At 37.5% G+C, this 26,612-nt stretch overlaps 1 protein-coding gene across 10 annotated transcripts in view; it reads left to right on the top strand.

Annotated features, from left to right (window-relative positions):
• Positions 1-26,612, top strand: part of RECQL (RecQ like helicase) — a 44,859-nt gene that overhangs the window by 2,306 nt on the left and 15,941 nt on the right. For all 10 annotated transcript variants that reach the window (XM_072765851.1, XM_025995125.2, XM_072765856.1 and 7 more), the window contains 5 exons: positions 4,013-4,060; positions 10,536-10,733; positions 12,009-12,188; positions 14,553-14,659; positions 20,869-21,067. In XM_072765851.1, coding sequence (XP_072621952.1) covers positions 4,045-4,060; positions 10,536-10,733; positions 12,009-12,188; positions 14,553-14,659; positions 20,869-21,067 — 700 coding nt within the window. In that variant the 5' untranslated portion in view covers positions 4,013-4,044. The remainder of the gene's footprint in view (positions 1-4,012; positions 4,061-10,535; positions 10,734-12,008; positions 12,189-14,552; positions 14,660-20,868; positions 21,068-26,612) is intronic.

Genomic DNA, 26,612 nt, shown 5'->3' on the forward strand with positions numbered 1-26,612 from the left:
GATTATTTATATAAGTGCAGCAAAAATAGTGATCGTACAGGCTCTTTTAAATCCACTCTGCTAGAACTTTTCATAAAGAATCAAAAAATAAAAATCTTAGATTGAACTTTTCAAGGCTCTTTGGGCTAAGCAGCCAAGCTAAGGACTTGTCTAATCGTGCCCTATCACAAGGAGATCAGATCGAGCTTATGTAAATACATATACTGTCATGAAAAATAAGATTATTTAATAAGAGTTTTTAAATTCTGGCGAGATCAGGTAGGGAGAAAAAAAATGTTTCAACCTTTGATTACAAAAGTAGGTTTTTATGAATCCGTTTCCCACTAAACTTTCAGAAATTCTTGCCCCATTCAGTCTGATGACCTTAAAGTTAGCAGAAACCTGTACTTGCCAGTCTTTTCCATTAATCTCTTTGGAGATGAAGCACTTTTGTAGGAACAGTTTTGCAAAAACTTAACTCCATTTCAGTCTTAGCTAGACCACACATAAAATTCCTTTCTTGATTCCTTTTCCATAAGCCTTCTACAACTTTTCATATCCATCTAGTTTTTATTTCATCATTTTCCTTTCCCATTCTGGAATAATCATTTTACTTTTGGGCAAAATTCCTTTCCTTCTTCCCTTACCAAAACAACAACAAAAGCCCGTCTTCTTCATATCTTTCCTTGTCCAAAAAACATGTTCTGTTTTAACTACTTTTCATACGCTGTTTCTTCATCCTTATTATTTCTAGTATCTTTAATTACATATATTCATTAGAATTCTTAACTCTTATAATATTTATAGTAAAAGCCAAGAAGTAAGCAATTGTGGACTGGCAAATTTATAAATACACAATTATAAAACCTTTTTAGAAACATACATTTTTTAACAGTATAGTTTTTAATTGGCAAAGGACATAGTTATTGATAGATCCAAGTATCTTTTGTCTCTAAAAATTAAAGTCAAAAGTTAGGGTTGTTGTGATGAATCCTAGGCTACTAAAGCCTGAATGAACTCTTAAGGTGGTTTGAGCAAGCCAGAGTAGGGTAAAAAATGTTGGCAGGTGCCAATAGAATTTAGTGATTTCTCATAAATAAAAGGATAGTTGCCATAGCGTGAATTTATTCAGAGAGTTTTGCTAGGAATCACATGGCAGTGATTATTTCCTTTTTAACTTTCTTTTAATCCTTATTAGCTTCAGGGAAAAATTATTAGTTGAGGTTGTAGGTCTTTAGTAATTCTCTTATGCCTGCTAATAATTCATTTTAACAAAATGATCAATCCCCAAGCTCCAAACTCCAGCAGGCAGAAATATCATTGGTCTATGTTTATTACAGTTACAGGTGTGGTTATATTTTACTTCTAGTAAGTGACAGATTACTTCTTTTCCCCATTTTTGGTAGTAATGTATAGTTTTATTTCAGTATAAGCTTAAATAAAGTTAGTTTCCTTAAATAAAGTATTAGTGATACTATAATACTGTACAGAAAAAAAAGCCCAAAGTGGATAAACTTGTTTAGTATTTAATGATTCAGTATATTATCTCATTTGGAAATGATTTAAGTATTCATTATTTAGTTTAACTTGATACAAACTTTTCTGTTATTTACGTGTATTTAAATTATCTGTTTTTAAAAATTATGCTTAAATTAAACATTAAACAGCTAACCATCTCAGGTTATTTTTCTTGTTGAGAGATTGTGAAGACATACTTGCTTTTATTTTATTTTATTTTTTTTTAAAGATTATTTATTCATTCATGATAGAGAGAGAGAGAGAGAGAGAGAGAGAGGCAGAGACACAGGGAGAGGGAGAAGCAGGCTCCATGCCAGGAGCCCGACTCAGGACTTGATCCTGGGACTCCAGGATCGCACCCTGGGCCAAAGGCAGGCGCTAAACCGCTGAGCCACCCAGGCATCCCCACATACTTGCTTTTATTAAGCCAACAAACTTAAACTAGGTTTTACTTTTCAAAAGTTAGGTCTTGTGAACTCGAAAAACATTTGGGTTAGTTCTTATGTTTCTGAGGGTTTCAAGAATACTTAATTTACAAGTGCTTATTTTTCTTTAAACCAATTAAATGGAGCTTCTTACACATTAGTTTTGGCACTACCATCTGGAATTAGAAAAATATCACACATCAACAATATGCATGCTTAGACGTACATAAACATGCAGACAGATGCAAAACAGATCTTATAGCTTTTGTTTAAAAAAATTTAGTCAAGAGCTGATAGCCATTATAATGCAAAACTCACTAGTTTATAAAAGAACAGTTGGATCCAAATTGTGGGACTAAGTTGAGATTACTACTCTGATAACAAAGGTTTCTTTTTTTCCTAAGTTCTTTTTGTTTGTTTGAATGATGTAAGGATCTTTTAAAGCTATTTTTGCAGTCATTTTGTCTTTTAGAAGCTTCTGTTTATCCATCAAAGAATGCAGTCCATGGTCACTGAGAGGTTTGAAATTCTCTCTTGTCAGGATCCACTTCTCTAAATTAGAGTTGCCCTACAGTGGCGACTGCAGTTCCAGAAGTTCACCCATTTTCCAAAAAGGCACAAAATCCTGGTCCATAAACCAAGTGGAACCCATCTTTGCCCTTAGATTCCCTAAGAGTTCTTAACTATGAGGAACCCTGTTTTTCAAAAGCTTTTCCAAACCAAAGGGAAACAGAATAGGGTAATTTACTAAGAAGCTTCAACAAACAAAGTATTGTGCAAATTAAAGTCAGCTCAAAATGGAGAGACTGCAGCTCAGCTATAAGAAAGACCTTCAGACTCTAGGGTCTGTGAGGAAGCAGTGGACTCAGTTCTATCACCATAGAGGCCTCAGTTGAGAGGGATGGTGGGGTCGTGGCTTCTTTGGATCCCATTTTTACACCATAAACTGTCAATAGTTTAGAAATATTGAAGTAGTAATTAGTAAAAGTTTACTGTGCACACACCAAAAAGACAGTTTGTAAACCAGGAGCATTCAAACCAAAACATGGAAGGAAATTCAGAGGTATATTGTTTATAAAGCAGCTTACATAGTGAGAAGTTCCTGCCTTCAAGCCTCCTCTCCTCCCACTTGCTCATATGTACTCTTAAATTTTAGCCATTCAGGGCAGCCCCGGTGGGTGCTCAGCGGTAGAGTGCCTGCCTTTGGCCCAGGGTGTGATCTTGGAGACCTGGAATGGAGTCCCGCGTCGGGCTCCCTGCATGGAGCCTGCTTCTCCCTCTGCCTGTGTCTCTGCCTCTGTCTCTGTCTCTCATGAATAAATAAAATATTTTAAAAAAAATTTTTAGTCATTCAGAGGTATTTAAAGTTCTTTAATTGTTTTGTGTTTCCCCCGCCTCTGACCTTTTCCTGTTCTCTCCTGAAATCTGATCCCTTCTTAGGATACCAGCTCCTCTTTTGAACCTAAATTGTAACTCTTTAAGCAAGTATTCAATAAAATGTTGAATGACTGAGTATTTATATGGATGGATTTAGCCTAATCTGGGATATTTGAATCTGTATTGATAAGATAGGTTTAAGAACCCAATTTTACAGATAAGGAAAGAGGCTAAGAGGAACAGGTTGTTTAACTTTGCTAAGATTTTACAGTAATTTAGTGCGAACACTGTTTAGCCTCAACGCTTTACTCTTTTTTGCTAATCACTTTGTATGTGATGTTCAAGTGTTATTGATATGAGTGATCCCATGTGATTTTTGTACATTTCTCTGTAATCTAGAGAATTCTCCATAAAAATTAATGTAATCCTTATTTTAAAGTCACCTCTATTATAAGAGGTGCCTAGGTAGCTCAGTTGGTTGAGTACCCAGTTCAACTCAGTTTCAGCTCAGGGTTTGATTTCTGGGTCATGAGTTCAAGTCCTGTGTTAGGCTCCACACTAGTGCATTACACACAAAAAAGTATGAGTCACTACAATATATAATTTACTTTTTAACATTTTTCATGCTCAGTAGTGACATATTATTGTTGGTGAGACATTATCAATATAGTATGGTTTAAGAAATATTGCTATGATTTTTCTTTCATTTTTAGAAAGAAGTTTGGATCTCCAATTCAGTTTTAAAATGGCATCCATTTCAGGTTAGTGAAAGTGATTACATTTTATAGTACATTCTGTTTTATTTCTAATTGCATGTTCTTTGAAAAAAAATGTTTTTCTCTGTACTTTCAGTTTTGCTGTGAACCTTTAACTGCTCTAACAGGAAAGTCTTAGTAAAAATAAAGAAACATAAATTATAAAAAGATTTGTTTTAAAAGTTCTGATTATTGAAATGATGTGTGGTGGGTTTTTTCTTATTGTAGTAAAACATACCTGCCAAAATGTACTCTTTATACAGTTCAATGCCCACAATTTACATTATTGTGTAACCATCACCAATATCCGTCTCCAGAACTTTTTCATCATTCCAGACCAAAATTCTGTGCTGATTGTACATTAATGCCCCCTTCCTTCCTTCCTTCCTACCAGTTGCTGGTTGGTAACTATTCATATTCTGTCTGAATGAATTTGAATACTCAGGGTACCTCATGTCAGTGGACTCATAAAATATTTGTCCTTTTGTGTCTGGCTTATTTCCCTTAGTGTAATGTCTTTGAGCTAGGATTTTGTAACATTTTTCTTTTTAAAGCTGAATAATATTACGTTGTATATATCTCCTTTTGTTTATCAATTTGTCAGTGGACATCTGGGTTGTTTCATCTTGTGGCAATTGTGAATAATGCTTCTATGAACATTGGAGTACAAATGTGTTTGAGTCTGTTTTCAGTTCTTTTGGGTATATACCTAGAAGTAGAATTGGTGAAATCACATGGTTTTTCTGTCTTTAATTTTTCAGGAACTGCCATACTATTTTCCATACTGACTGTTCCATTTTACATTCCCACCAGCAATGCTAAGGGTTCCAAGGGATGACATGCTTGTTGAGGGAATTATAGGAACCTAAGAAATCATAAAGTAGAAAATATATATCACTTCGAATCCCACTGCTCAAATTAATACTGTAGATAATATCTCGATGAATGATTTTTCAACAAATATTTTAGTTTTCAAAGAGCTTTTATTATTTTTTTTTAATGAAGTACAATTAGTATATGTCATATTACTTTCAGGAGTGCAACATATTCCCCAATTCTATCCATTAATCAATGCTTACCATGGTTTAAGTGTAGTCATTGTCACTCTGCAATGTAATTATAATATTGACTATATTCGAGTGTTGTACTTTTCAACTCTGTGACTGATTTATTTTATAACTAGAAGTTTGTACCTCTTAATCCCCTTAACTTATTTTACCATTCTTTCTGCCTTCCTTCTTCTGGCAACTGCTAGTTTATTCTCTGTATTTAAGAGGTTTTTGTTTGGTATGCCTGGGTGGCTCAGTGGTTGAGCATATGCCTTCAACTCAGGGAGTGATCCTGGAGTTCTTGGATCCTCATAGGGAGCCTGCTTCTCCCTCTGCCTTTGTCCTTGCCTCTCTGTGTGTCTCATGAATTAATAAATAAAATCTTTTAAAAAAACAAAAGGTTTTTATTTGTTTAAAGGTTTTATTTGAGAATGAGAGAGAAAGCACACACGCACACACACAGATGCACACAAAGGAGGGGTAGAGGGAGAAGGAGAAGTGACTTCCTGCTGAGCGGGGAACCTGACATGGGGCTTAATCCCAGACCCCAAGATCAAGACCTGAGCCAAAGGCAGACACTTAACCAACTGAGCACCCAAGTGTCTTGTTTGTTTTTAACATTCCATGTGTAAGTGAAGTCATATGGCATTTGTCATTCTCTGACTTATTTTATTTAGCCTCCTACCTTTTAGGTCCATCCATCTTGTTTCAATTAGCAAAATCTCATTTTTTTATGGCAGAGTAATATTCCATTGTGTGTGTGTGTGTGTGTGTGTGTGTATACACACACCACTCTTGTTCATCCATTTGTCAGGCATTGAACACTTGGATTGCTTCTGTATCTTGACTATTTTAAATAACGCTGCAACAAAATATATCTTTTTGAATTCGTATTTTCATTTTCTTTGGGTAAATACTCAGCACTAGATGATATGGCATTTCTATTTTTAATTTTAATTAATTTTTTGAGAAAACTCCATACTATTTTTCACAGTAACTGTACCAAATTACATTCCCACCACAGCATGAAGGATTTTTTTCTCCACATCCTTGTCAACACTTGTTATTTCTTTGTTTTTGATACTAGTCATTTGGATTGGTGTGAGGTGATATCCCATTGTGGTTTTGATTTGCATTTCCCTGATGATTAGTCATGCTGAACATCTTTTCATGTGTCTTTTTGCTATCTCCATCTTTTTTGGGAAAATATCTGGTCAGGTATTCTGTTTTTTTATTGGACTATTTGGTTTATTTTGGTGTTGAGTTTTGTAAGTTCTTTATTTTGGGTATTAATTCTGTATCAGATATTCCTTATGTTTTGCACATAACTTCTGTTATTTACTAGGTTGCTATTTTGTTTTATTGATGGTTTCCTTTGCTGTGCAAAAGCATTTTCTTTTGACATAGTCCCAGTATTTTAGATTTGCATTTATTTTCCTTGTCAGAGAAGACATATCCTTAGATATGTTGCTAAGGGCAGTGTCTAAAGAGATTACTGTCTCTGTTTTCCTCTGGGAGTTTTATGGTATCAGGTCTTACATTTAGGTCTTTAATCCATTTGAGTTTGTTTTTGTGTATTGTGTACGAAAGTAGTCCAGTTTCATTCATTTGCATGTAGCCATGCAGTGTTTTGAACACCATTTATGGAAGAGACTGTCTTTTCTGCATTGTATTTTCCTACCTGCATTGTCATAGATTAATCAACCATGTAAGTGTGGGTTTATTTCTAGTGTGTCTTGTCTGTTCTATTATTCTGTGTGTCTTTTTTTGTGACAATAGCATACTGTTTTGATTACTACAGTTACATATCTTGAAATTTGGGATTTCATATCATTGATATGAGGATAATACCAGCCTTGTAGAATATATTTGGAAGCTTTACTTCCTCATTTGTTTTTTTCTGAACATTAGGGCTCAACAGTGCGCTTGAAGTACTCAGTAACCCATGTTATAAACATATGTGCTATCATCCAGGTTTATAGAACACAGGCAGAGTAGATTTAGCATAATTTTTGCCTCTGCAGTTTTTGGAATTATAAATGAGAATTGGCCTCAACTTAAAGTCACCAGCTGCTTTAGATCCTACCAAGAGTCAGCCTGTTCTTTTAAGCTTGAAACCAGGCATTGACTTGTCTTTAACTATGAAAGTCCAACCTGGCATCTTCTTCTAATAGAATGCTATTTTGTCTACAGTGAAAAAATCTGTTATTATAAGCCTCCTTCATTAACTATTTTGGCTAAATTGTCTGGATAACTCGGTGCATCTTACACATCAACACTTGCTGCTTTATCTTACACTTTTTTTTTTTTTAAATTTATTTGAGAGAGAGAGCACAAGCAGGGGTGGGGTTGGGGAGGGAAAGAAGGCTAGGGAGAAGCAGGTTCCCTGCTGAGCTCAAGGTAGCCGCTTAACAGACTGGACCACCCAGGTGTTCCTTTACTTTATACTTTTGTGTATGGAAATTAAACCTCATGAACCGACCTCTGCTAGCTTCATACTTTCTTTTGCCCATTTCTCTCTCACCTTTCTGAGCCTTCATAGAATTGAAGAGAGTTAGGGCCTTGCTCTGGATTAGGCTTTGGTTTAATTAGGGGAATATTGTGGTTGATTTGATCTTCTTTTTTTTTTATTTGATCTTCTATCCAGACTATTAAATCTCTCTCCATGTCAGCATTAAGGCTGTTTTGCTTTCTACTTTACATGTGTTCATGTGTTCGCTAAAGTAGCACTTTTAATTTCCTTCCAGAACTTTTTCTTTGCATTCACAACTCATCTAGCTGACTTTCAGCCTGTCTTGGCTTTTGACGTGCCTTCCTCACTAAGCTTAATCACTTCTAGTTGTTTTATTTAAAGTGAGAGACAGGCAACTCTTCACTTGAACAGTTAGAGGCCATTGTGGAGTAACTTAACTGGCTTAATTTCAATATAGATGTGTCTAAGGGAATAGGACCATAGAGAGAGAGAGAGACGGGAATGGCTGATCGGTGGAACAATCACAACATGTACCCCTTTTATTAAGTTTACTGTCCTATATGGGTGTAGTTTGTGGTTCCCCAAAGCAATTACAATAGTAGTATCAAAAAGCACTGATCCCACATTACCATAACAAATGTAATAATAATGAAAAAGTTTCAAATATTGCAAGAATTACCAAAATGTGACATAGAGACATGGAGTGAGCAAACTGGTAGAAAAATGGTGCTTGTAGACTAGCTCAACACAGGTTGCCACAAACTTACAGTTTCTTAAAAAGCTTAATATCTGCAAAATGCAGTAAAGTGAAGCTTGATAAGATGAAGAATGTTTATATATGTTGGAAAGTACAACTCTTGGTGTGTTTCATGTCTTTTTATGCATTACATTTGTATCTCATTCTTTAGGACTTCTTAGGTCTTGAAATACCGAGAGGTGACAGGGCAGATTCTTATTGGGAATAGCAAACCCTTGCAAAGCAGCTGCCTCAGGAAAGACCATCACAGGCAATCAGACAGGAGGCTGGTTTCAGGCCCCCAGCCTGCTTTGTTGGAATCTGCCTAGATGTTCCCTTCCCAATTGCAGAGTCTCACCTCTTCCTTATCCATGCCCTAACTTTGATGTAAGAGTCTGTGCAAGGCTGGAAATTCAATTTGCATTGGAATTCAGCCACCTGCAGAATGTTGGTATTCAGTAGTCTTGACCCTGTAGCTATAGGATATAAGGGATTCTTTTAGGATAATCATTAGAGACTGGAAGTTCCTTCTTTATGCAGATCCTGCATTTCTGTCAGGTTCTTCAGCATATTTAGAAGCAGCCAATCAACCCCATTATTCTCACAAAAATATTCTGTGACAGCAGATGCTCGGTCACCCAGAGACTCTCCCTCTCCAGATACTTACTTACTGGTGTCTAGGTTATATTTTAAATAACTTTGTCTACTGCATGCCATGGAATACCACTGTCCCTTTTACCACAGCAGACAAGGGTCATTAATGTCTGTAAATCTTTAAATCAGAGACTATTCTAGGTGACATAGAAGCAATTTAGCGAACCTACCTTTAAGTTTCTTTTCTTCTGGAACAGCATTTGGTGTTGGTTAGGGTTCACTCGGAAGCTGAATCATGAGTGATTTAAGGGACTTTTTTTAGGGATTAGTTCCTATATGATCACGGTACCTGGTTAAGCAGTCCATTACTGGTCCTGAAGTCAGCAGTGCCAGCAGCAGGGACAGGAAGATGGAGATGGAGTGTGGGAGGGTAAAGATGAGCTGAGACCTGTCTGTGTCTCATTTGGCCTTGTGTTTGCGAGTCATTGCCTACAAAGCTCTGACATCCAGGATGCTGGTGCCCTTCAGAAGAGCTGGTGCACTTGCCATAGAAAATTGTATAAGAACGTGGCCAACGATTTGGGGGAAGTTAGAAGAAACTGTAGGCTAACCTGCTACCCCTGAGAGATTCAGCAGGAGATGGAGGAACTGGCATCTGCCCATGTCAAGAAGGTGAATGAGCCCAACAGCACCTGATCTTATGCCAACCATCTGAATGTAAAGCTGGCTGCTGTTTCATGTCCACCTCCAAGTCTGAAACCAGAGTTCATTTGTGGGCAATTGTAACCCAGAATCATGAGGGAAGAAAATTTTGGTAGTTGGTATAATACAAAGCCACCATAGCATCCTATTTTAAATCATAACCGTGAGATTTCATCTTATGAAAATTTCAGGCATTAAGGCTAGATTAATGCAAGCTGATGTTTTAGCAAGCACCAAGGACATCTTTAAAACGTTTTGGTTTTTATTGTTGTGGTATCAAAGGGAATCTCATTTTGGCCTTAATAAAGGATTGCTTAGACTCCTACATTAAGACTGCTTTATAAATTAGTTTTGATTGGATTATAATGTCAGTTCAAGTTCTCTTTTTATTGTTACATCAGCTTGTTATAGTCATCAGCTCCTCCTCATGCCAACATATGAACCCAAATATGAGTGTTTTAGTGAAATAATATCTAAGTAGTTAGGGAATTACTTTAAAATACTTCCCTTTTGTTTTAAAGTCTGGTTGCTTAAATCACTTAGGAGATTGTTGGTCCAACTCCTACAACACAATAAAGGTAATAATGATCATTTATTAGATGCATAACTATATGTCGGGTACTATGTTAAGAACTTCCCACGTATTATTTGGCTTAATTCTTTAAAACAATACTAAGAAAGCTGGGTATTATCCCCTTTTACAGGTGGGGAAATTGAGGCTCAGTTAAGGACTTAGCTTGAGTTGAGACAGTGACTTAAGATTTAACTCAGGTCTGTGTGACTCCCAACACACATGCTCTTAACTACCTTGGTCTCCTACTGTAAATTTGTCTATAATTTGGATAGTGAAGAATATCCAAAAGTCAATAGGGAAACTTAAAACTAATTGTTTAGTTATTGTATCTTTTTTTTTTTCCTTCCTTGTAGCTCTAACTGAAGAACTGGATTCTATAACCAATGAGCTACATGCAGTAGACATTCAAATTCAGGAACTTCTGGAAAGGCAACAAGAGCTTATTCAGAAAAAGAACATCCTAACAAACCGAATAAAGCAGCACTTAGAAGCTTCTGACGCTGGGGAAAGCAGTGAATCGGATTCTTCACCTGCTGCTTGGAATAAAGAAGGTTTACTCTGTTTTTCTTTGCTAGTTTTATTTCTGTTTATTTCTTTACGTAGGAGTTCAGTCATTGTTCCTGGATCAGTGCTTTCCAGAGGGGAAACTGGCTGCTCTTTGAGTAGCATGGGAAACCAATAGGCAAACCATTCTTTATCCAGGTTAATTTTTTTTTGAAGACTTTATTTATTTTTTTATTCATGAGATGCACACAGAGACAGAGAGGCAGCAGAGACACAGGCAGAGGGAGAAGCAGGCTCCATGCAGGGAACCCCATGTGAGACTTGATCCTGGGTCTCCAGGATCATGCTCTGGGCTGAAGGTGGCGCTAAACCGCTGAGCCACCCAGGCTGCCCTTCATGTTCATTTTGAATGAAGCTTTTTACTATTCAGACTTCATTATTTTTCCAGATTTGGTTCTAGCATCAATCAGTGCTTAGAGAAAGATTTTTAAATTCAGAAACTAAATTTTTTGAATTTTAACTAGAAAAAAATTAAACCATTAAGAAAAAAAGAATATATTCAAAATTCTTGCCAAAGTCTACTTCATTTTCCTGCCCTAGTGAACACAACTTTCTTGAGTCAAGATCTTGCCAACCATCATGTACATCACTGGCTATCATGTTATAATGGAATACTATGACTCTCAAATGGCAGTGCTTTAATGAGCCTTGCTTCCCACATATTTGTTTTTAACAAGATATTTATATAAAAAAATTCTACATAACCATTAACTTGGTATTTAAGATTTTTATGATATTATGAATTCCTTGATCAACATTCAGACTTTTTTGCATACCAATCAAGCACCTTTTTCGGTGTAGGTTAATGGAAAATGTTTTCATTTTTTCTGATGTACTGTTTCTTTTCTTTTTTTTTCTTTTTTTTTTTTAAAGATTTTATTTATTTATTCATGAGAGACATAGAGAGAGAAGCAGAGACACAGGCAGAGGGAGAAGCAGACTCCATGCAGGGAGCCTGACATGGGACTCAATCCCGGGTCTCCAGGATCCCGCCCTGGGCTGAAGGCGGCGCTAAACCGCTGAGCCACCAGGGCTGCCCTGATGTACTGTTTCTTATCACATACCAGTTTGTTTTTGCTTAGCTTTGTGAGTAAAACTAATCACAAAATTGTTAGTATAAAAGTTAAATTGTTAATAGTATTACAAGTTTTATATAAATTCTTATCTGTTTTTCTCTAATATTAAAGCAGCTATTCATATTTGTATCTTGTTTATAATCCTAAATAGTTCTAATATATTTAACTTTTTTTTCTTCTGTCTAGATTTTCCCTGGTCTGGTAAAGTTAAAGATGTTCTGCAAAATATGTTTAAACTGCAGAGGTTCAGACTGCTTCAGCTTGAAACTATTAATGTAACAATGTCTGGGAAGGATGTATTTCTTGTTATGCCTACAGGAGGTGGAAAGAGCTTATGCTATCAGTTACCAGCATTATGTTCAGATGGTAGGTATTAGTAAAGATTCCTTTAAATTGAAGAAATGATATATCTCTTTTAATTCTTTAAAAAAATCATCTTTAACCATACCTATGTAAAAATCAAATGCATTTTTATTTTATCTTTATGTTAATAGAAATTTTAAAGGATTTACTTAAAGAAGGAATGTTAAAGACTGAACAGAATTAGTTCTTTTATCTGGTTCTTAAAACATAAGTTGAAAAACATGTAGGAGATAAAGTACTAGATAAGAAATTCACAGACCTGGATTCTAGTCCCAGATCTTTATCGAGCATCAGTGGTGGTGTTAGGCACTGTAACTAAGAGTAGTAAGCAGAACGGGCAAGGTCCTAGTTTTCACAGAGCTCCTGGTGTAAAGCAGTGCTTTCTCAAACTGTAGTGTGTGTAAGAATCGCTGGTGATGTAATTAACATGCAGATTCTGAGTTTGTGTGAGACCCAAGGTCTTGCACAGCTAATAGGGTCCCAGGTGATACTGATGCTGTTGTTTGGGGACTAATAAGGGTATGGAGCAGGGCTCAGTAGACTTTCCCTTAACAGAGCAGTCAGTAAATGGGATAGGTATGATCTGTAAGGTCTCTCTCTGGGCAGCTGCTGAACTGTCACTGTAGGGCAAATGTGGCCATAGACAACATGCAAGCTAATGGATGTGCCTGTGTTCCATTAAAACTTGATTTACCCAAAACAAGCAGCTAGTCCTTTGGTATATTGACCCCAGTCTAGAGAATATAAGTAATTGCAAGCATTTGCAATAAAGGTTTTGTGATAAAGATTTTTTTTTTTAAGATTTTATTTATTTATTTATTTGTGAGAGACACACAGAGACAGAAAGAGAGAAAGAGAGGGGCAGGGACATAGGCAGAGGGAGAAGCAGGCTCCATGCAGGGAGCCCAAAGTGGGACTCGATCGCTGGTCTCCAGGATCACACCCTTGGCCAAAGGCAGCGCCAAACTGCTGAGCCACCCAGGCTGCCCTGTGATAAAGATTTTAATAGGGAATTAAGTCAGTGCAAAGGTCTGGCCTGGGGCTGTCAGAGAAAGCTGTCCTGTGGAAGTGGCATTTGAGCTAAAAGCTGAAGGGTAAGAAGGCAAAGATAGGACAGGGGAGTAAGGAAGAGTATTCATGCAGGGGAGCAGTATTTCTGAGAGCCCAAAAGTAAGAACATGCATGATAGGGAGTCTTCAGTAACCTGGAAGAATTTCAGTGTGGCAGGCAGTCGGAGGGGAGGACTTGTGGAAAGAATCTTGAAAGATAGTATAAAAACTTCCTTAGATTAGTGGGAAACCATTGAAGGGTTTTATACAGGTAAGAGACTGGTCAGAATTGTGCTTTAGAAGATAGAGGAATTCTAGAAACAATTAGGAGGTAGATTCAGTAGGAGTTGGTATTCATTGGACACAGGGTGGGAGTGTGGGGAGGTCGGGTGGTAGGAGAAGGGATAGTCTAGAATGATGTCCAAATTCTAGGCTGGGACACATGGTGAAGTTGTTCACCGAAATAGGGTACGTTTGGAGAATGAACTTCTATGGGAATGCAGAGAGAGGGAAGATGAGTTGATGAAATGGAACTAATGAATGGAACCTTCTTTAGAAAGAATTGTATGAAGGGAAAGGGAGAGGGGCCCTCAGTTAGCTGTCCAGGGTGTTTCAAAGATAAGAGAGACTTGCCCATGTTTAAATGTAGTGAGAAGGTACCACTGAGGAGAATGTGAAAATATAGCAGAGAGACTATTTGAGATGATAAAACCCTGATAAATGCTGAACCTGAGTGTGTTTTATAATTGGTCTGCTCTGTCTCAGGTTATTTTAAGGGACAAACTCCAGAGACAAAGTCAGTGATTCTAATAATGTAGAATAACTCTTAGAACTGTGCACGATTTTAGTAATAAGAGAAACGGGCTGTATTGTCAGCAGTTCATTCAGTGTACTATTAACTGATTTCTACTCAGCATATATTAATCTGGTTCAGTAAGTGGAGCAATACTCATGTAACTATCATATGTAATTATACAGGTTCTATATTTTCTTTGGAAAACTTTGGAATAACTTTCTCCTGATATAACTGGGCAGTATTTGTCTTGATTTATATTATTTTGCTAAGATGATTAATACTGATTGTTAAAATAAGTAAAAATTCAGAATGGTATCTATTTTTACTTTTATAGTATTGAATAAGGAAAGAGATTTCTGTCTAATATTTGCTTATTTGGCTAATGAGCATTTATTTAGAATATCTCTTTTATTAATGAGGATGAAAAATTGGTAGTATATCAATGTTGTGATGCCCTCAGGTGAGTGGTCAAAACTTATTCTGGAGGTGTATAAAATTTAAAGTAGATACTTTCTCTTTTAGGTTTTACCCTTGTGATTTGCCCATTGATCTCTCTTATGGAAGACCAGTTAATGGTTTTAAAACAATTAGGAATTTCAGCTACCATGTTAAATGCTTCTAGTTCTAAGGTATGCTTCTGTGGCCTTTTTTTTTTTTTTTTTTTAAATTTAAACTCTTCACTCCAGTAGGAGCCTTGGTTACAATTGAATTGGTTATAGAATTATAAACTGATAACCATATCTGGAGTTGCAAACTATGGTTGATGGGCCAGTTCTAGCCCACTGCCTATTTTTATAAGGTCTGTGAACTAAGAATAGTGTGTATGTGTCTATTTAAATTGTAGTTAGTTAACATAGAGTGCAATACTGGTTTTAGGAGTAGAATTCAGTGGTTCGTCACTTATATATATAACACCCAGTCCTCACCATAACAAATGCCTTCTTATAGCCCTCACCTAGCCCATGCCCCACCCACCTCTCTCCATCAGCCTTCAGTTTGTTCTCTTTGATTAAGAGTCTCTTATGGTTTGTTTCCCATTTTCTCCCCCTCCATATGTTCATCTATTTTGTTACTTTTTATTTTTTAAAGATTTGTTTTAGAGAGAGAGTGAGTGTGCACAAGCAGCAGGAGAGGCAGGGGGGAAAGAGAGGGAGAGAGAGAAGGCTCAAACAGATTCCCTGCTGAGTGCAGAGCTTGATGCGGGACTCAATCCCACAACCCTGAGATCATGACCTGACTAGAAACCAAGAGTCAGATGTTCAACTGACTGAGCCACCCAGTTACCTGTTTTGTTTCTTAAATTCCATATATGAGTGAAATCATACGGTATTTGTCTTTCTCTGACTTATTTCACTTTGTATAATACCCTGTGGCTTCATCTACATCCTTGCAAATGGCAAGATTTCATTCTTTTTGATGGCTGAGTAATATTCCATTATCTATGTACGCACACACACACACACACACACACACACACACACACACACACACATCTTCTTTATCCATTCATCAGTTGATAGACATTTGGGCTCTTTCCATAGTTTGGCTATTGTTGATAGTGCTGCTATAAACAGTGTGTATGTACTCCTTTGAATCTATATTTTTATATCCTTTGGGTAAATACCTAGTAGTACAATTGCTCAAATGTTGGCTAGTTCTATTTTTAACTTTTTGAGGAATCTTCAAACCATTTTTCCAAAGTAGCTGCACCAGCTTGCATTCTCACCAACAGTGTAAGAAGGCTCCCCTTTCTCCACATCCTTGCCAATACATAATTGTTGCTTGTGTTGTTAATTTTAGCCATTCTGACAGATGGGGGTGATATCTCATTGTGATTTTGATTTGTATTTCCCTGATGGTGAGTGACGTTGAGTATCTTTCCATGTGTCTGTTAGCCATCTGGATGTCTTCTTTGGAAAAATGTCTGTTTATGTCAACCGACTACTTCTTAACTGGATTTTTGGGTGTTGAGCTTGGTAGGTTCTTTATAAATTTTAGATACTAACCCTTTATCAGATATATCACTGGCAAATATCATCTCCCATTCTGTAGGCTGCCTTTTAGTTTTGTTGATTGTTTCCTTTGCTGTGCAGAAGCTTTTTATCTTGAGGAAGTCCCAATAGTTCATTTTTCCTTTTGTTTCCCTTGCCTGTGGTGACATGCCTAGTAAGATAAGAAGTTGCTTTAGTTGATTGCTGCCTGTGTTCTCCTCTAGGATTTTGATGGTTTCCTGTCTCACATTTAGGTCCTTCATCCGTTTTGAATTTGTGTATGGTGTAAAGAAGTGGTCCAGTTTCATTCTTTACTGTACAGTTTTCTTAATTTCATTTGTTGAAGAGACTCTTTTCTCCATTGGGTATTCTTTTCTGCTTTGTTGAAGATTAGTTGACCATTGAGCTGTGGGTCCATTTCTGGTTTTTTTGTTTTATTTCATTTATCTATATGTCTTTTTTTGTGCCAGTACCATACTGTCTTAACTACAGCTCTGTAATATAGCTTGAAATCTGGAATTGTGATGCCTCTAGCTTTGGTTTTCTTTTTCAGGGTTGACTTGGTTATTCAGGTTTTTTTTGTGGTTCCATACAAATTTTAAGATTATTTGTTCTAGCTCTGGGAAAAATGCTGGTGGTATTTTGGTATGGATTGCATTAAATGTGTAGATTGCTTTGAATAGTATAGACATTTTAACAACGTTCCTCCAAGAACAGTCAAGAGCATGGAAAGTTTTTCCCATTTCTTTGTGTCCTCTTCAATTTTTTTCGTAAGTCTTACATAGTTTTCAGAGTACAGATTCTTTACCTCTTTGGTTAGGTTTATTCTTAGATATCTTATGGGTTTTGGTGCAATTGTAAATGAGATTGATTCCTTGATTTCTTTTTCTGCTGTTTCATTGTTGGTGTATGGAAATGGAACAGATTTTTGTACATTGCTTTTGTATCCTGCAACTTTGCTGAATTCGTATAGTCTAGCAATTTTTTGGTGGAGTCTTGGGTTTCCTACAAAGAGTATCCTGTCGCTTGTACATAGTGAAAATTTGACTTCTTCCTTGCCAATTTGGATGCCTTTATTTCTTCTTTGTTGTCTGATTACTGAAGCTAGGACTTCCCTTACTGTACTTAAAGAATAATACTGAGAGTGGACATCCCTATCTTGATCCTGACCATAGAGGGATAAGCTCTCAGGTTTTCCTTATTGAGTATGATATTAGTTGTAGGTCTTTCATATATGGCCTTTATAATAGTGAGGTATGTTCCATCTATCCCTACTTTGTTCAGGTTTTTTATTAAGAATGGATGCTATATTTTGGCAGATGTTTTTTCTGCATCTTGAGAGGATCATATGGTTCTTATCCTTTCTTTTATTAATGGAGTATCACATTGATTTGCAAGTATTAACACTCCTGCAGCCCAGGAATAAATCCCACTTGATCATGATGAATAATTCTTTTAATCCACTGTTGGATTTGATTTTCTAATTTCTTGTTGAGAATTTTTGCATCCATATTCATCAGGGATATTTGTAATTCTTCTTTTTAGTTGGGGGGGTGGTCTTTGGTTTTGGAATCAAGGTCATGCTGGCCTTGTAGAATGAGTCTGGAAGTTTTCCTTCCATTTCTATTTTTTGGAATAATTTGAGAAGAATAGTTACTAACTTTTCTTTAAATGTCTGGTAGAATTCCCTTGAGAAGCCATCTGTCCTTGGACTTTTGTTTATTGGGAGATATTTGATTACTGATTTAATTTCTTTGTTGGTTATGGGTCTGTTCAAATTTTCTATTTCTTCCTGTTTCAGTTTTCATAGTTTGTATGTTTCTAGGAATTTGTCCATTTCTTCCAGATTGCCTAGTTTGTTGGCCTATAATTTTTCATAAATTCTCTTAAAATTATTTGTATTTCTGTGATGTTGGTTGTGATCTCTTCTCTTTCATTCATGATTTTATTTTTTGGGTCCTTTCTCTTTTGTTTTTACAAGTCTGGCTAGAGGTTTATCAATTTTATTTATTGTTTCAAAGAACTAGCTCTTAGTTTCATTAAACTGTTCTAGTATTCATCAAGTTTTCACTTTCATTTGCCTCCATGTGGTTTTTTTTTTTTTTTTTTTTAAGATTTTATTTACTTATTCATGAGGGAGGCAGAGACCTAGGCAGAGGAAGAAGCAGGCTTCCTGCAGGAAGCCTGATGTGGAGTTCCATCCATGCCAGGACCCTGGGATCATGACCTGAGCCAAAGACAGACACTCAACCACTAAGCCACCCAGGTGTCCCTGCCGCCACGTACTTTTTGATTTCTTCTTTAATTTCCTGGTTAAACCATTTATTCTTTAGTAGGATGTTCTTTAATCTCTGTGTATTTGTGGTCTTTGCAAATTTTTTCTTGTGGTTAACTTCAAGTTTCATAATGCTATGATCTGAAAATCTGCATGGTATGATCTCAGTCTTTTTGTAATTGTTGAGGGCTGATTTGTGAGCCAGTATGTGGTCTATTCTGGAGAATGTTCATGTGCACTAAAGAAGAATGTATTTTGCTGCTTTAGAATGAAGAGTTCTGAATATATCTGTTAAAGCCATCTGGTCCAGTGTGTCATTCAGAGCCATTGTGTCCTTGTTGATTTTCTGCTTAGATCATCTATAAGTGGGGTGTTAATGTCCTCTAATACTATTATCAATGGATTTCTTTATGTTTATTATTAACTGATTCATACATTTGGGTGCTCCCAAGTTGGGGCCATAAATATCTACAATTATTAGATCTTCTTGATGAATAGAATCCTTAATTATGATATTAGTGTCCTTCTTCATCTCTTGTTACAATTTTTGGTTTAAAATCTACTTTGTCTGATATATGTATGGCTACTCCGGCTTTCTTTTGATGTCCGTTAGTATGTTAGATGGTTCTCCAGCCCCTCACTTTATTTTTATTGTATTTTATTTTTTTTAAAGATTTTATTTATTCGTGAGAGACACAGAGAGAGAGAGACAGAGACACAACACAGGCAGAGGGAGAAGCAGGCTCTATTGCAGGAAGCCTGTTGTGGGACTCGATCCTGGGACTCCAGGATCATGCCCTGAGCCAAAGGCAGGCGCTTGACCGCTGATCCACCCAGGTCCCTCCTGCCCCTCACTTTAAATAGTCAGGTGCCTTTAGTTCTAAAATGAGTCTCGTGTAGGCAGCATTTCAATGGGTCTTACTTTTTTATCCATTCTGATACTCTGTGTCTTGATTGGAGCATTTAGTCTATTTACACTCAGAGTAATTATTAAAAGATATGAACTTAGAGTCATTGTGTTATCTGTCAAGTTGGTGTTTCTGGTGGTGGTCTCTGTTCCTTTCTAGTCTTTGTTGCTTGGTTTGTGTGTGTATATATGTGTGTGTGTGTGTGTATTTGTGTGTCCGTGTGTGTGTATACATATATATATATTTTTTTTTTTTTAAAGATTTATTTATTTTAGAACACGCATGTGAGGTGGAGGAGGGGAGGGAATGGGAAGCAAACTCCTTGCTGAGTGGGGAGCCTGATGCAGGGCTTGATTCCACAATCCTGAGATCATGACCTGGGCTGAAACCAAGAGTTGGACACTCAATTGACTGAGCCACCCAGGTGCTCCTCAGTTTTTATATATTTGAATGGTTTAAAAAAATCGGAAAAAGAATGCTTTGTGAAGTGTGAAAATTATATGAAATTTAGATTTCAGTGTCCATAAAGTTTTATTGGGACACAACCATGCTTGTTCATTTACATATTGTCTACCACCATATTAAAAATTCTTTCCCTTTACCATTCTCTAAAGGTGATCAATAAGGTCTTTTTTTTTTTTAAGTATCATAAACTTATGGACATTTAACATATTTGATAGATCTTAATCTGTTATTCTTTATTTTGCCAAAATAGTCCTGTCTTTGGGCAGTAAACACCTCTTAATCTTTTTTCTTCACCGCATAGTTTTTGACTCCTAGCTTGCTTTATGAGAAGTTACTCCTTGCTCATCTTGCATATTTCCTCCCAGACCTGGTGTCAGCCATATCTCCAGGTAGCTAGGTTCCTTTAGTTTCCTCCATCTATTTCTGTTTTATTTAAACTCTCATGTCCAAATTGTTTTCTCCTTCAACAGAATGAACATGGAGAACATTGCTTTTTTCTATTATATTTCCGTAACCCTGAAAAAGAAAGTAATAGTAATGACAGTAGCTAGAAGTTGCAGATAATTAAAGATTCATGCCATATCACTGCTGTTTGAAAAACTGGAAAGAAAAGAGGATAAGTCAAGGTCAAGTCCAGTTTTCATTTGCTTTTACTAGTAGTTCATAGGATGTGAGTACAATTTTTTTTCTTTAATCTTGCTTTTTCCATTTACAGAACTGGAAGGTTCTGGAGAGTCAGGGATATTTCGTTTTAAAGATTTTATTTATTTGAGAGAGAAACAGGGATTGACTGGGTGTGGGGAGGGAGCAGACAGAGGGATAAGCAGACTTGGCACTGAGTGCAGAGCTGACATAGGACTCGATCCCATGATCCTGAGATTGCGACCTGACTCCAAATCAAGAGTCAGACACCCAACTGACTGAGCCACCCAGGTGCCCCAGGTGTTTTCACTTTTATTTTTTGTTTTTTGTCAAATGAGATTATTCTTTTATCAACATTTGAATACAAGTAAACAAATAAAATGCTATTTACAGCTGCCCTGAAGTTTAGTACTGGGACATGGGCTCAGTTTTAATGAACTCAGCATCTGCTAAAACAGTCCAAGGCTGTTGCTTTGAGTAAGTGCCTCTTCATTTACCACTTAGTATCCAGTCTGCCAGCTTAGTTCCATCATTGTGTCTGTTTTTGCTTCCAATAGGAGCATGTGAAATGGGTTCATGCTGAAATGATAAATAAGAACTCCAAGCTAAAGCTAATTTATGTGACTCCAGAGAAAATCGCAAAGAGCAAAATGTTCATGTCAAGACTAGAGAAAGCCTATGAAGCAAGGAGATTTACCCGGATTGCTGTGGATGAAGTTCACTGTTGTAGCCACTGGGGACATGATTTCAGACCCGGTATGTGTGATGTATCTAGAATACTCCTTGATGCTAGAGACTGTTTTCTTACTCACATGATGGAAATCCCTGCTTCTGTTAAAATTATTTCATCAGCTAGCTGTTGCTCATTTTCTCTTGCCTTATAAGGAAAATGGAGAGGCTGAGTCTTTAATCTCTTTACTTCTCTCACAGGAGTGCTTAGTCTTATTGCCATTATCCCTTGAAATGCATGTTTCTCAGCAACATGATTAGCTTCCACATTTAGCCGTAAAGATTTCCTGACACCAGGTTCTCCCTTACATTCAGTGAGGAATTTGTATCTGCTTCAGAGTTGTCTTCTTTAGTCATCATTCAGTCTCCAGCCTCCACTTCCTGGTCAATACCCAAGTACCACCTTGGGGTTACAGTGTGGGGGACTGGGGCAGGTATTTTAGGAACCTAGTTCTGTACTCCTCCAACATAATCCTGCAGTCATAGCTGGAAGCAGATCACTCAGACTTGTTCTGTGCAAAACAACCTTAAGCTTTAAGCAATCCTGTTCATGATTTTCAACCTCATTTCTTTCTGAACCTGCTTTCACATGCAGATGGTCCCCTGGGGTCCCCTCTAATCCCTCATTGCATTTGAGCAGGGCTTGAGACATTACCTGACAGTCACTCTAGCCTCCTTTCAGACTCTGCTCTTGCCACTTCTGTTTCTCCTGGATTGCCTGGCATTTTACCTGCCTCAGGCCCTGTGCCAGACTGTGCTTCTGGACTCTTCCAGGCCTCTATTCCCCCGTTCCTGCTGTTTCAGTATTAAACACTGGTGGGAAGAATTTTTACAGCTGCATTAATTTACACCTCAGGTCAGCTGCCATCAGACTGCTGTCCTTCGACTTGTTCCTGATTTGTCTCCTGTTAGCATTCCTCCCAGCAAGCTTTTCATGCCTTTAACTTCTCACTTCTCGTTAGGTCCTAACTCCTACTTGCAGATGCCTCTCAGTTCCCAGAAAATAGGTGCCAGCAGGTCTGGATGTTGCCCTCTTTCCCCTTCCAAACATTAGTGACTTGTTTTTTCTTCGTAAGACAAAAGAGACCATTTATTATAAGTGTTACCATGACTCCTCCCACTTCATCCTTTCCTGCCTGCTTAAGATCTCACTCTGTCAAAGTCTTCACTCCTGCATCTTTTTTTTTTAAGTTTTTATTTATTTATTTAATTTGAGAGAGAGATTGAGTGAGCGAGTAGGGGGAGGAGTGGAAGGAGAGGGAGAAGCAAACTACCCTGAGCCCGGATCACATCACTGGGCTCTGTCTCAAAACCTTGAGATCATGTCTTGAGCCAAAATCAAGAGTCAGACCCTCAACCAACTGAACCACACAGGCTCACCTCCTGAATTTTACGATTCCCTAAAACAAAGAGAGAAACTGAAATAGGCCTTTTGAGAATAGACCTTTCTCACCCCTTTATGGTGTTGTCCTGTTTCTGTTCTTCCTTTCACCTCATCCTCTAAACTTACCATCTGTTTCTCACCTTCCTTCCTTTCTGAATTCACTGAGTCCCTTCTGCCTTCACCACTCTGCTCAGAGGTGACCTTGGTCTCCTATCTATCTCCCCATGGGCTTAATCCAGGGGGTTCATCTGCATTCCTTTTCCCACTTTCTGGAGCAGGAGGAGCATTTCCTGCATTTATCTCTCTCTTGGCCACTTGTTCCTCCCTGGGTTTCTGTGATGGAGGCTTTTCATGTGTTTCCTTTCCATTCTCTCTGCCTTGTTCTCCTTCCTTTGCTGCCACCCTAAGTGTTCCCCATGGTTCTAATCTGTTTTCGTCTTTTCTTACACTACTTCAGGCATGGTGGACTCATGGCCTGAAGACACAGTTTTCTACTTTCAGAATTATTTGGGGGCATTAGGTATTTTTTAAAATTTTGATTTACATGTCTTAGGCAGGATATATACTGTCTTTTTTACTAGAGACCCCACCATGTTATTTAGACTATTCCAAAGAGTTGTTGCCTGGTAGCTACTGAAAATATCCAGTTTCTCACCCTTGCCCTATATTTCTAGCCTTAGTAGTTGATCACTTAGGATGAGAACTGTCGCTTGTGTGTTAGCATAACTTGCATTGCCTCTGTAAATTAGCTGCTAGTCGTCATCAGTGGTTCTATATCTAGTTCTCTTCCTCTTCAACTACAGATTTAGTTTATTGGAAATGTGTACCCATTTAAAAAAAATGTTTAATAGAGCTGTAATTGACATACAACCTTGTATTACTCTTAGTTATATAAAATAGTTGTGTAACTAGAAGTTTGACCTTTTGACTCCTTTCACCCATTTTGCCCACCTCTGTGCCTCACCTCTGGCAACCACCAGTGTGTTTTCAGTATTTTGGGTTGTTTTTCTTTTTAAAGATTCCACATATAAGTGAGATCATATAGTGGTTATCTTTCTCTATCTGACTTATATCACTTAGCATTATGCTCTCAAGTTTCATCCATGTTGTTGCCAATAGCAGAATTTCCTTATTTTTTAAGGCCAAATAATATTCCGTTGTGGGTGTATGTATATATACGTACCACATTTTCTTTAACCATGCATCAGTGCATGCTTAGGTTGTTTCCATGCCTTGGCTGTTATGCATAATGCTCCAGTGAACATAGAGGAGTAGATACTTTTTTCTTTTTTTAAATGTTAAGCACTGAATAGGTATTCACTATGGTCGTACCTTTTTTTTTTTTTTTTTTTTTTAAGATTTAATTGTTTATTTGAGAGAGAGAGTACACAGAGGGAAAGGGAGAGGGAAAGGGAGAAGGAAAAGCAGAATCAGAGACGGGGGGCTCAATGTGAGGCTTGATCTCAGGATCCTGGGATCATAACCTGAGCCAAAGGCCAGATACCTAAACAATAAGCCATCCAGGCACCCCCAGGCATAGCTATCTTTTCAAGATAGTGGTTTTGTTTCTTTGGATAAATACCCAGGAGTGGAATTGTTGGGTCATATGGTAGTTTTATTTTTTAATTTTTGAGGAACCTCTATATTGTTTGTTTGTTTTTTCTTTTTTTTAAAGATTTCTAATTTATTTTAGAGAGAACATGCTCTAGCCAGAGTGGAGGGAGGGGCACAGAGAGAAGGAGAGATGCAGACTCCCCGCTGAGCTCAGAGCCCATATGGGGCTCCATCTCATGACTCTGAGATCATGATCTGAGCAGAAATAAGAGTTGGATGCTTAACCAACTAAGCGACCTAGGTGCCCCACACTATTGTTTTTCATAGTGGCTACACAAATTTACATTGCTACCAGTAGTTCACCTGGGTTCTTTTTTCTCCCACACTTGTTATTTCTTGTATTTTTGAGGATGGCTATCCTAGCAATGTGTGAGGTGATGTTTCACTGTGGTTTTGATTTGCATTTTACTCATGATAAGTGATGTGGGAAACCTTTTCAGGTACCTGTTGGCTATTTGTTTTGTTTTGTTTTGTTTTGTTTTGTTTTTACTATTGAGTTGAATGAGTTCTTTGTATAGTTTTTATGTTAACCTTGTATCAGATAGTTGCAAATATTTTCTCTTAGTCCATAGGTTGCCTTTTCATTATATTGATGGTTTGTTTCCTTTGCTGTATAGAAGCGTTTTATAGTTTTATGCAGTACCACTTACACAATTTTGCTTTTGTTGCCTTTTCTTTTGATGTCAAATCCGGTAAATTGTTGTAAAGATCAGTGTTGGGAGCTTATCCCCTATGTTTTCTTCAGGTAGTGTTATGGTTCCAGGCATTATTATGTTCAAGACTTTAATCCATTTTGAGTTGATTTGTATATGGTATAAGGTTCTAGTTTCATTCTTTTGCATGTTTCTATCTAGTTTTCCCAACACCATTTATTGAAGAGACTGCCGATTCTCCATTGTATATTCTTGATGCCTTTGTCATAAATTAATTGACGGTATATGTGTGGATTTATTTCTGGATTCTATTTTTTTTTAAATTTTTTATTTATTTATGATAGGAACACAGTGAGAGAGAGAGGCAGAGACACAGGCAGAGGGAGAAGCAGGCTCCATGCACCAGGAGCCTGACGTGGGATTCGATCCCGGATCTCCAGGATCGTGCCCTGGGCCAAAGGCAGGCGCCAAACCGCTGCGCCACCCAGGGATCCCTGGATTCTATATTTTGTTTTACTGATCCATGTTTCCATTTTTATACTAACACTATACCGTTTTGATTACTCTAGCTTTGTGATATGGTTTGAAATGAAGTTTGATGCCTCCATCTTTTTTCTTATTTCTCAGGATTGCTTTGGCTATTGGGGGCCTTTTGTTGTTCCGTACAAATTTTAGTATAGTTGTTTCTAGTTCTGTGGAAATGCCTTTGGACTCCTGATAGGGATTGCTTTGAATCTGTAGATTGCTCTGGGTATATGGACATTTTAATAGTGCTAAGTCTTCCATTTCATAGACACAGAATATCTTTCCATTAATCTGTGTTATCTTCAGTTTCTTTTATCAGGGTCTTACAGTTGTCAAGTGCATATTTTACTTCCTTGGTTAAATTTATCCCTTGGCATTTTATTCTTCTTGATGTAATTGTGAACAGAATCGTTTTTGTAATTTCTCTTGGTATTAGTATATAGAAACACAGCTGATTTTTGTATGTAGATTTTGTGTTCTGTAACTTTTGTGAATTTTAGTTCTAATCGGTTTTTGGTGGAATCAAGATTTTTCTGTGTATAATTTCATGTCATCTGTAAATAGTGACAGTTTTACTTATTTTGTTTCAAGTTGGATGCCTTTTATTTCTTTTTCTTGCCTAATGAACCTGGCTAGGACTTCTACTAGTATGTTAAATAACAGTAGTGAGAGTGGGCATCCTTGTCTTGTTCCTGAACAGGAAGAAAAGTTTGGAAGTAATAAGCTTGAGAAGAAAGTCTTTGTGGAGCTGAAACTCCATCCTCTGAGGAGGCACAGCCCCATGCTTCTGATGTCTCCTAGTGAAGGCCGAGGTGGGTGGACCTGTGACGAAGTGGGTTCTCCAAAGTTTGGAAAAACTGCCATCTGTATTCATCTGCTCCTATGAAGACACAGTGCTTGTATAGGGATGAAGAAGCCTTCTGGGGTGACTTCTTGAGAATACAAGCAAGTCCACAGGAAGCAGAAAGGAAGGATTGAGACCCTTCTTCCTCCCCCAGCCTCGTACTCTGTCCTTATAGGGCCAGCTCACAAAACAGAAATGGAGTGTACGGATTCCCTGCTCCAGCACCACAGAGCGGGATAGAGAAGGATGGAGTTCTCTCAGCTAATAACTGTAATGTAATAATGGCACATCATCCTTCGTTTATCTTACCTCTGCAGATCCAGGCCATCGCCAGGTCCTGTCAGCTCTACTGCTAAACTGAATCTCAAGTTTGTCTACTTTGTCTGTATTGCTATCTCTTAGGTCCAGCTAGGCTCCTTTCCATTGGCCCACTACAGTGGCTCCCCAACTAGCCTGATTCCAGACTTACTCTTCTACAGTTTATTCCTCACACAGCAACCAAAGTGATCCTTTCTACATACAAATCAAACCCTGGGACTTCCCTTCCTAAAC

Source organism: Vulpes vulpes, chromosome 8 (assembly GCF_048418805.1).
Source record: "Vulpes vulpes isolate BD-2025 chromosome 8, VulVul3, whole genome shotgun sequence".
Lineage (NCBI taxonomy): Eukaryota > Metazoa > Chordata > Mammalia > Carnivora > Canidae > Vulpes > Vulpes vulpes.